The 10,926-nt window shown below is 35.5% G+C and overlaps 3 protein-coding genes across 6 annotated transcripts in view; 2 read left to right on the forward strand and 1 right to left on the reverse strand.

Annotated features, from left to right (window-relative positions):
• LOC104763775 (protein SPIRAL1-like 3) lies at positions 7,403 to 8,379 on the forward strand. 2 transcript variants are annotated; one of them, XM_010487154.2, is made up of 3 exons: positions 7,403 to 7,627; positions 7,719 to 7,999; positions 8,108 to 8,379. In XM_010487154.2, exons 2-3 carry the CDS (start codon positions 7,730 to 7,732, stop codon positions 8,207 to 8,209), a joined length of 372 nt encoding a protein of 123 aa, XP_010485456.1. In that variant the 5' UTR covers positions 7,403 to 7,627; positions 7,719 to 7,729; the 3' UTR covers positions 8,210 to 8,379. The 2 variants fall into 2 exon arrangements, with proteins under 2 accessions (XP_010485456.1, XP_010485455.1); XM_010487153.2 differs by having other exon boundaries at positions 7,409 to 7,554.
• LOC104763776 (60S ribosomal protein L39-2) lies at positions 8,764 to 9,425 on the reverse strand. Its single transcript, XM_010487155.2, has 3 exons — positions 9,322 to 9,425; positions 9,125 to 9,228; positions 8,764 to 9,028 (listed from the first exon to the last, which is right to left on the reverse strand). The coding sequence occupies exons 1-3, from the start codon at positions 9,322 to 9,324 to the stop codon at positions 8,980 to 8,982; spliced, it is 156 nt and encodes a 51-aa protein (XP_010485457.1). The 5' UTR covers positions 9,325 to 9,425; the 3' UTR covers positions 8,764 to 8,979.
• Positions 9,573 to 10,926, forward strand: part of LOC104763777 (eukaryotic translation initiation factor 3 subunit M) — a 5,924-nt gene continuing 4,570 nt past the window's right edge. Inside the window, exons 1-5 of one of the 3 annotated variants that reach the window (XM_010487158.2) lie at positions 9,573 to 9,759; positions 10,052 to 10,181; positions 10,276 to 10,414; positions 10,498 to 10,710; positions 10,831 to 10,921. In XM_010487158.2, the coding sequence (XP_010485460.1) occupies positions 9,667 to 9,759; positions 10,052 to 10,181; positions 10,276 to 10,414; positions 10,498 to 10,710; positions 10,831 to 10,921 (666 nt within the window). In that variant the 5' untranslated portion in view covers positions 9,573 to 9,666. The remainder of the gene's footprint in view (positions 9,760 to 10,051; positions 10,182 to 10,275; positions 10,415 to 10,497; positions 10,711 to 10,830; positions 10,922 to 10,926) is intronic. The other 2 variants (XM_010487157.2, XM_010487159.2) reach the window with 2 other exon arrangements.

Below are 10,926 nucleotides of genomic sequence, written 5' to 3' on the forward strand. Positions count from 1 at the left end.
AAAAAAAAAAAAAAAAAAAAAAAGCTTTTTTGAATTTTGGAAAACCAGTTAGTTATATTTTGGATCTATTATAAGAAATGTTAGCCATGTCTATCTATTTCTATTTATTTCAGTGTGTTGGTACAAATAAGAAATTGATAGGTCTTATGATATTTTTTATTTTACATTTTTCTCCAAATATTATTTTGGCCTTTTCTCTTTAGAAACGAAACTGAAGTTTTATCTTCTTCTTTTTTGAGAAATACAAAATGAATGAAGTTTTTAATCTATAACAATGAGTGAGATAATTAGCTAAAATTTCCTTACACATCCATGTGGACAAAATAATGTGGGTGGGTCTTTATAAGTCTTGGTGCCCCTTTTACATGTGCATGTGGACTTTGTCAGGAACACACAGCATTTTTTTTATAAGAAGAAGAAGAAGAAATAAATTATATATTTATCTAAGGATAAGAGAAAACAATAATTTTGTATTCTAATGTAATGGAAATGGTAACACAAAATCAAAATAAATTATTAGGGGGAGGGGAAAGTGGATTGGTGAACTGGAAGAAAGCTTGCATGGTCTGAGATTGGTGGGTCTTACAAACTGGGATTTTATTATTTCTTTTATATTTTTGTCGACCAACGACGATATATATATGTAATACTTTTTTTTTTTTTCAATAGTAATGTTGTACCATATGCAAGTTAAACGCAGAATATGATGGATATTAGTTTCTGCATATACTACGAAGGACCACATTTGTGAATATACTACGAACACTAAATATGGTTTTGTCATAAACTAAAGCTTTAGTATTAAAGAGTGGCTATTAAAAAACCATACTATTCAATTTTTTTTTGGATAATGTGTCGTATATTAATGTTGTCATGTGTGTGTGTAAGTGTGTACATATATCTGAGATATACTGATATATCTATCTACGTCCACTAGGTGAAGAGGAAATATACGATATTGATCGAAACAAGTACTAGTATAAGTATTAATTAACTATTAAGTATGATGAATCGATTCTATATCGACACAGCTTATTCATTACATTTAGTACTTTAGTATTTACATGAATTTTGTATCGTAGACTGTATCCGGTCTGACGAGTAATAAATAGGTCTTTAACAACAACAAAGATGATAAAAGAGGTCATCTTCATTTGTTTGATTCTTTAGATTAAAACACACCACCAATAAATATTTTAACAAAAAAAAAAAAAAAAACACACCACCAATAAATATGATGAAAGGAACTTATTTCCTATAATTAGATGGCTGCTAAGAAATTATTGTGCAAGGAAAACAAGTAGCCCCTTAACTATTGTTACTCATACATCTCTTTCCTGTTGTTAAAGAGTATATATGCGTCAAATCAAAACAATTAATTTATAGCCAGGCATAGTTACTTACTCTAGCTAGCCTGTTAAATATGTGATTCTCAAATCGAATAGACTAGGGTGATGATCAGTTTATTTAGTGAATGATGTTTCAAAATTTTGTACCACAAAAATATTGAAGAAACTATTAATTAGATCGATCGGAAAGTTGATTACTTTCTGATTATTAAAAAATATTAATTAGTCGGTTGCTTAATGTATAAAATAAATTAGCTTAAGATGATGTAATAACTTTTTGCATGTGATTTTTTTAGAAACTAAGGAATCTATAGCATATAAAATGAGGAAGAAAATTATTATATAGTATAATAAAGTCGTCGTCGTTTAGTTCTTTTGTCTTGGTTGATTTGAGGGTTTTATGTCCTTACTCCTTAGATGTACTAATCACAAAAAGCTTGTGGGCATATCACGTGCTTTGTTCCACAATGTGCTGTGAACCAGGTGGGGTTTGTGAGGACTTCTTCTTATCTATTTATTTTTTCTTTCTTTTCTATTTATAATAATAATGTTTGCTAATATAAAAACAAAATTAATTTGATTTGACCTTGGAAGTACCAAGGAATATACTATTACACATGGGTATTAGCTAGGTTTGGTTTCAAATATTGTACCGTAATCAATATATCGAACGCGTTACCTTCCTTTATGATGATTTGATGGTTTGAATTCTTTGGTAATTTTTCAACTCATGCGAGTTCTGTATATCTTTTTTGTCCCTTACCACATTTTGAGATACTTTTTTTTATGATTAGTGACAATACTATATTAGATAAGCGCAGTTACATTTAAGTTTACTGTTACTGAGTTACTGGTAATATTATATGGTAGAGTTCATGCAGTGTCTTCTTAATTGGTTGATTGTATTTTTATTATTTTTGGTTAAAAATTAGGTATATATCATGCGGAAACACATAAAACGTTACCATTGTTAGTTTGTTACAGTTACAATGCGATGCGATGGAGAGAAATCAGGGAAAATGGCCAAAATCAACTCCAACTATTTGTCAAACTTTTTTTATATCTAAATTTCAACACCCTGCAAATAACAATCTGAACTGTATTAAAATTCAAATTTGTTACCTAAACTATATAAAATGTTAATAATTTCAACCTCTTTTCAAACAGTGTTAAATCATAGTTTAACGATGTTGAGTCAGATGATCTGTAGCATCCACATGGCACTGAGAATTACCAAAACAAACTTGTGGTAAGAAACAAAGCGTTTGACAAAAAATGGGATATTGGAGCCTGTTTCGGGTATGTTGTGAGATTTCATTTTTGGTCAATTCTTGCTACAAAATACCCAAAAATGACCAAAACGACGTAGTTTTGGTAAGTCCCAGTGCTACGTTGATATCACATACCGTCTCACTCAACATCATTAAACTCTGATTTAACACTGTTCGAACAGAGGTTGAAATTGATAACATTTTATATATTTTAGGTAGCAAATTTGAATAATTGGTGACGAGTGAGTTCGCCCTAATTATTTCTCTCCCAGACACCATTACCGAGGCGCCGCTACCACCACCTTTATCCGACGCCGGTAGGGCTTCGGCTCGCTGGCGTCGGGTTATCTCAACCTCCTCTCTCCCTTGCTGCGTCCTTTGTTCTCTTATTCCTTTTGGTCTCCTTCTTAGTTCCGCCGGAGTTCTTTCGAGAGCTGAACTCTCAGATACGTTCATGCTTCAGCTTCATCTTCCCCTTCCCTTGACCCAGTCTCCGTTGAACCCTCCCGGTGTGCTTTCTCCTTCATGGTCCCAGCCACCAGACGCGTTCTCCGAGACCTGTGAATGCCCCGATTACTATGGCTTTTGTCGATCTCTCCGTCTCCTCTTACTGTCAACCACAACAACTCTCTGCTCCTCGGATCCAACTCCTCTCACCAAGTGCTTAGCTTGGCTGCAGCTGGACGGGAGCTCTGTTTTGACATTGGAGCCAATGAAGACCTTGACGTTGAAACCCGCATCCTCGGCGTTCCCTAGCCCACCATTGTTTTCAATCTGGTCCAGGTTTGCTCATCAATATCTAACCAAAATCCTGGTAGTTAGACTATATGGGTCAATTGGATTGTCCCTGAACTGGAAGATATCTCGATCTGTTATAGCTATATTGACCCCAACCCCTTTAGATATTTGTGTCCTCTGTTTGGTGGGTCGTACTCGACATGATGCTTCTGAGTGTAGGACCTCTCTACTCAGCTTAGTTTGTGCTAACACTACATCAAGCTCCAAATCTTTAGTACCAGATTCCCCTGCTCGGTCAAGTCGAGATTTTCTCGAAAGCAGATTCTTGATCTCTTCTATTTGGCTTGTTATCTTCTTGCATCGAGGTCAGTTGTTTATTTTGGTCTGGAGGACTGCAATGTCGAGCTACGTTAGGAAATTTGACCCGCTAGGCTGGCGGATTATGTTGCTTATGTCCGTTGCTCCTATGTTTCGCTTATCACCAAATTTGCAACTCTTTCATCCCCATCGTTTAAACAGGTTTGGTCTGAATTCCACTCTCTGACATACCAGTCAACAGTTGCTTTACTTAAGAATTTCATTAGTCCGAAGACTGCTTTTGAACCTTAAGACAACTTGGAGACTAGTTTGGTACAAGAGTCCTTGGAAAACCCTGCTTTTAGAATCGTCCAGAGATTACACCCATAGAGATCACACCGGCTTAAACCTCGGCATTATGATCCCAACTGTACGGAGAGGGGGTTACCGACGGTTTAACAGGTTGTTTTCTTCATCACCCCTCTTTACTAAGCTCTCAATGTTGAAAAACATCTACTTTTTGAAGTTCCCGCCTATAAGCTTGAAGAATAGTGGCATTATGATCATCATTCAAAGGAATAATGGTTACCGCAACCTCTTCAACCATCTCCCAGCCAACCTTAGAACTGCAATCACACATGTAGTGACAGGTTTTCAGAACGTCTTCAACTCCGTTCGCACCTTTGGCAAAGCACTACCTTGTGTAGTCCCTCTCATCCAAGTGAGACCATCAGCTTTGACTTTCTCATCGCCACCCAGTCTTCTACTCAAGACAATGGCCACTTTCCCTTCCATTGACCCGACCATGGAAGCTGCATCGATATACCTTGAACTCACAGGTTCCAGTTCGCTAGTCAGCAATTGGTTCAAAGCTCTCAAGCTCTTTCTGTCGTTTACTCCTATCTTTTCTTGTATTCTTGTTAAATTTGGTTCTGGGGAATACCCTCTATGTTGTTGTTTAAACTATCCTACTTATTGTGTATGTTACTTTCTATCTAATGGAATGAAGCATATCGTTTTGATCAAAAAAAAAAGATAGCAAATTTGAATTTTAATACGGTTCAGATTATTATTTGCAGGACGTTAAAGTTTAGGTATAAAAAAATTATATGGCAAAAATAGTTTAGGTTGATTTTAGTTGTTTTCCAGAAAGAAATCACGTCTTTGTTTTTTTTTTAATAACAATTTTGTTATCATTACTAAAGAACCTTTCATTGTTATACGTTTTAGAAACGAGAGAATGTGTGGATACAAAATTTAGGGAGCACCAGTTTTGGAATTTTTTTTGTTTTCCAAGTTGATACATATCTACATCAATCACAAAATAGACAGTGCGATAATTAAAATGTTATACTGTGAAATGAATAAGTACAATAAATTAGATAACTAAACTACGTACACTTAGATAAAGAGGCGTATATGAAATGCACCAAACATACTCCACCCGTTAAGATGAAAGTAATCGATAATCTCGTAATCAAAGAAAAATAAGAATCAAAGATTAAGAGAAAAAATGGAAAAGAATAGACAAGTGAAAAAGAAAAGACAAAGGGAACAAAATCACATGAAGCATTTGGGTAAAATGGCTTGAGTGTTAGAGTTGATAGGGAACCAACTAAGCAAAACGCATTTTAAATGATAATAATAGTTAACTTAAAACCAATCCTAAAAGTTAAGTGTGTATTCTTTTACGTTAAGTTTCTGTTCAATTTATCTATTGTTCAATTATTGGCACATGATCCCACTTATCACCCACCCATCCAACATTTGTTTAATTTCACCATTAATTTAGGTGGGGCTTCTCTCCTTTGATTTTGACTGCCAACATTACATACACATCTTTGCATAATTATATGTATCATTTGAAAGAAATTATAATTACATGCATGAGCATTTTAATTATTATGTATCATTATATAAATATTGCTATTAATTAAAATTATTATTGTTATTATTTTGGGGTTTATGTGTTGTATGATAGTTTTATATTGGGGTAAAAGAGTGTTATGCTTTTTTCTATAACTAAGTAGTATTTTTTTTACTTTCGTAGTGAATTAGTTGCGATAAAAAAATTCAGGGAAGTCGTAGTTTGATATAGTTATTTTACCATCAAGTATGATCCCTAAGAAGTTAATTAACAACAATATTTGTAAGAAAACTAAAGGATCACAATTCAACGTGAATTTATTAGTGGAATTCTCTGGCTATGTTCATGCCCACATATTTGACTAGATTTGTTGTAGTCATCTGACTAATATATAGTCACCAATTTATGAAATACTATAGTACTAATTTACTTAAGTGCTTTCAGAAAAAATAGCTAATCACTGCAAGCTTAAAAGTTTATTATCATCTTTCGTCCTAAAAACAATGAAAATTATTGGTAGTACTAAATCTATATATATACTCTAGTTAACGAGGAGCTAAGTCAAGATTCCTTTCTTCATCAATCATCATGATTACAAATTAACTATAACAACTATAATTTAATGCCACATACGACGGATCTAAGATTAGGGAAGACCCAAAATATAAAAAGAAGTCCGATATAACAATCGCTATTTTTGAGGTCATCGCTCATCGGTCTTTAATTGACGTCGGTCTTGATTAACATCCACACGTAAAAGTGTTAGGTTTTACGAAGAGATTGACTCATATTTTCAATATACTATTATTTGGTTCCAATATACGTACTGTTCTTCGATTCAATAGGTCTATTCCAGAGATCTTAGTATCATTTAGCAGAAGAAAAAAAAAAATCTTATAATCCTGGAGTTGTGGCAGTCGTCAGATGGGCCTTAACTCTCTAAAGTCTAAACCCATAAGGGTAATTAAAGCTTTCAAGTGCATGTACCTTGGAGTTTGTTTAAAATCTGCTTCTCTCGAAATGTCTCCTTAAATTAAATAATACTTCTGTTCAACACATGTGGAAAAAGAAATGTAACTATAAAGACGATCGAAGTATGGAAACCATGTAAGAGTATCGTATGCTTTCTCTGCCAATAACAAATGGTGCAACTTTTTTTCGTTTCTTATCTTTTTTTATTATCCTTGCTCAATGTGTAGTGAACGAAACATAAGTTTTGTTTTTTTTTTTTAATATATATCTTAACATTGGTTTTTCTTTTCTTTGGCAAGGAAACTATATGTTCTGCTAACAAAGCATGTTTGTAAACCAAAGTTTCATTCCTTAATTCACATTCACATAATCACATATATAGTACATGTAAAGATATATATAGGAATCAAACTTTTAAGGTCGACCAAAAGAGATAAGTCTTGTACTTTGAAAAAAGGAGAGAATGGGCGCAAAATGAAAAAGCAAAAGAGAGAGAGAGAGATTCAAAGGGAGAGTGAGAATTTTCTTTTTTTTTTTAAATTTCATTGGCATCTTTCAACATCAATTAAAATCTTCAGTAGAGTCAACTAGGAAATCTCCTCCGTAGGATGATGATGATGATGATGATCCTCAAAGTCATGGGTTCACACATTGTGGTTAGTTTCTCGTGTCAGAAATTTACAAAAGAAAATGCATCTCATTATTCTCGCCTACTTTTCCTTTTGGTTATATAAAGAAATTGTTTCTTCAAGCATGTTATAGTTTTTGTGTGTGTGATTTTAATGATTTTCTACAAAAATTCCAACAACCTATGCAAAACTTTTGTTCTATCAGTCTATGGTATTACGTAAGCCCAAAAAGGCCCGTATAAGCCCATTTCGGAATACTTTTGTTGTTGTTGTTGTTGTTGTTGTTGTGTCATTTCCACTCTGAGTGGCTCAGTGCATAATATCCATTTCCAACTGTTTCTCTTCCTTGATTTGCGGCCAATCGTTGAAGAAAGAAGAAGTAGAGAGCAGAAGATACTACTACAGAGTACACAGACTACAGAGACAGAGAGGTAAAAAAATCAATCCTTTCCTTTAGATAGATAGATCTCTCTTATTACAACGTGTGTCTTTAATGATTCAACGGTAATCTCTTTTTTTTTTTTTTTGGATCTTTCTCCATCTTTAATGTACTGATCTGATTAATAAACAAACTTAATACATTTCTACAATTCAGATCTTGACAAGATGGGTAAAGCAAGAGGAGTGAACAATGGTGTTAATGAAAGTTCTCTCGGCTATCTCTTTGGTTCCGGTCAGCCTTCTTCCACTGCTGCAGCCGCAATGGGGACTACTACGACTACAACCACCACAACTACCACCGATGGAACCGGAGGGAGACCGATTACCACCACGACTACTACGGTGACTGACAACAAGAAGACATCTGCTGGTGTTAGAGGAAGCCCTAATAACTACTTCAGATCAGAAGGCCAAAACTGTGGTAACTTTCTCACGGTAAGTCAGAGATTTTTTACGTTTTGAGATTCCAGAAGAAGAGTTTGATTCTGATTTAGAGAGAAAACTGACAAAACCCCCAAAAAAAAAATGTATTGATGAGAACAGGACAGGCCATCTACTAAGGTTCATGCAGCTCCTGGTGGAGGATCTTCTCTTGGTTACCTGTTTGGAGGACCAAGTCCTGCTGCTGGATCTGGAAACAAATAATCAAGTTTACTTTTTTTGTGTTTCCGATAACTCGGATTTGTGTAAATCAATCATCAAAAGTGTGGCTTTATCCCTCTGTAAACTCCCTGTGTGTGATTCAATTGTGATGTTTGCCTTTGAGATCTAATTCTTTGTGTTGTTACAAAAAAATCAGACAATGTTTTCTCAAAGTTTCCAAGAAAATAAACCAAGTCCTGATCCACGGACTAGAGATCGAAATCAAAATGAAACAAACAATGCCCACAAGTAACAACATTGAACTAGCCATGTTCAAAGCTGTAATCAATTGTAGGAGTAGGACAAACAAACACAGATTGATCATAATTGAGATCTAATTCTTTGTGTTGTTAAAAAACAATTTGAGACTATGTTTTTTCTCAAAGTTCCCAAGGAAATAAACTAAGTCCTGATCCTCCTAGAGATCGAAATCAAAATGAAACAAACAATGCCCACAAGTAACAGCATTGAATTAGCCATGTTCAAAGCTGTAATCAAATTGTAGGACAAACAATGAAACAAACACAGATTGAACATGATGATTACTAGCATAAGAGTAGAGAAACAGAATCCTTAAACAAGATTCATATTCATATTGAAGGAGAAAGGATTCAACTATCATAATTCATATTCAAGCATTATGCAAGTCTTAACATAGCAAAGCCAACAGAAATCCTTAACAAAAACTAAAACTTTATAGGGGTCAAAGACCCAAGAGAAGTAATTAGGAAACTCGGACGAATCTGTGTCATGGCTGTGGACTCGAGAGTGCTCTAGAACCCAAGCTTGGTACGGCGCCAGTGCCTACGCTTAGCGTTGTACCTGTGTGAAGTTGAAACAATGAAACTCACTCAGTATCAAAAAGTCTGTAACTTTATCAATGATCACAAGAAAAAAAGACCTAGAAAATCTATAAACCTGATCCTGTTGTCGGTACGGAGACGGATCCAATTAGGGATTGGCCTGTTCTGTCTCATCTTCTTCCCCAGCTTCTTCTTGATCATGAACGACTTGTGCGACGGCTAATATCAGGAATCGTGAAATCGATCAGGCAAAGAAAATGTAAAGAGAGAGAGAGAAAGAAGGATAGATACATAGAGAGAGAGAAAAGGTACCATCTTGACTGCAACGGTGGCGATCCGGCGGAACACGGCGGCGTTTAAACCCTAATCTTCTCAAATGCTAGCTGATGAAGAGATTGAATTTTATAAGGGTTGTGAACTAGAGTTCAATCCTGACCGTTGGATTTTATTATAATTTATTAGCCGTCCGATGCCTAAACCGTTAAATATTGTGAATCGGATTCGGTTCCGGTTAGCTAAACCGAAGAAGATAAAAAAAAATATAGATTAGGGTTTTCGTTTTCTTCTCTCTGCTGCTCGGCTTGCTGAAACAAGTTCTGATTTCTGAGGATTTTGTTCTTCAGCGCCGCCGAGAAGATTCGAATCCGGAGCTAAGCTATGACGACGATTGTTCCCACTTCCGAAGAAGATCCCTTTCTCGCTGTTGTCCGATTCACTTCCCAGCTCGCTTGGGCCGATGCTGGTCCCGAGGTACCACTTCTACCACACCTTTGTTTGAGAAATTTTCTCTGGGGAGATGGGAAATAGAGAAATTTGATTTCGTGTATGTTGTTTCGTTAGATGCATTTGATTGGTGTATGTATGCGTTTGTGTTCGATAGACTCAATTCGATACTCCTCTTATTTGTTGTTGTTACAGTAGTTAGATGTTTTTGGACTAGTACATTGCTCATGATTGTGTTGCGTATTCTAAGATGAGTCTGATTACGCTAGTTCACTAGTTCTGGTTTGATATTTTTTGGAACTTGTCTTCTTCATTTTAGGCTGCAGAGCCAGAAATTACCAGGCTATGTAAGGAGGCTGAGGAGTCGATAGGAGCAGGGAAGTCGCTTGAATTGGCTACGTTAATGGTAACTTCTGCTGAATTGGTATCTTCCAAGATATCTGAGAAAGGTTTGTGTTCCTCTTTTCTTTTTACTAAAACACAGTGTCCTCCTTTTTGTATGTTCCTTATTCATTTATCATTTGTTTGCCTCTCTTGATTCAGATCTTGAGTGTACCTACACCATAATTTGCAGTCTTGTTAAGAATGTGAAAAGCCCTGAGGAACTCCTCGAAATGGTGAAAGTTATATCTTCCAAGGTTGCTCAACAACCGAGTGACAAAGCTTCACTGCGTTTGAAGATGTATGGTTCTTTGCAGCTTATATTATAACGCTTTGTTTATGTATCACACATACTTCTCATTTTCTTTTCCTGTCTTTGTGTAGCCTCTTCAATCTCTACAACCTTCTCGACCATCCGTATGCTCGCTTTCAAGTGTACATGAAAGCTCTAACACTGGCTGTTGATGGCAAGGTTACTGAGTACATAGTTTCTTCTTTTAAGAAGATTGATAACTTCTTGAAAGAGTGGAATATCGACATTAAACATCAGAGGGAACTCTTTCTTGCCATTGCTTATGTGCTGAGAGAAAACAAAAGGTACTGCAACATAATCTGTATTTTATAACCCTGATCATCAGTCATTCTCTCTCTGGTTTTCTTGTGTTTTCCGTTAAGGTATAGCTATAGCCTCATGGGTTTTTTCTGTTAATACTCCAGCTTGGTGAAAGAATCCCTTACGTTCTTGACTAAGTATCTAGCGACTTTCTCTAATGAGGAGGCTCAGGGCCTAGATGAAGCTAAGGAGGAGGCTGT

Source organism: Camelina sativa, chromosome 19 (genome assembly GCF_000633955.1).
Source record: "Camelina sativa cultivar DH55 chromosome 19, Cs, whole genome shotgun sequence".
Classification (NCBI taxonomy): domain Eukaryota; kingdom Viridiplantae; phylum Streptophyta; class Magnoliopsida; order Brassicales; family Brassicaceae; genus Camelina; species Camelina sativa.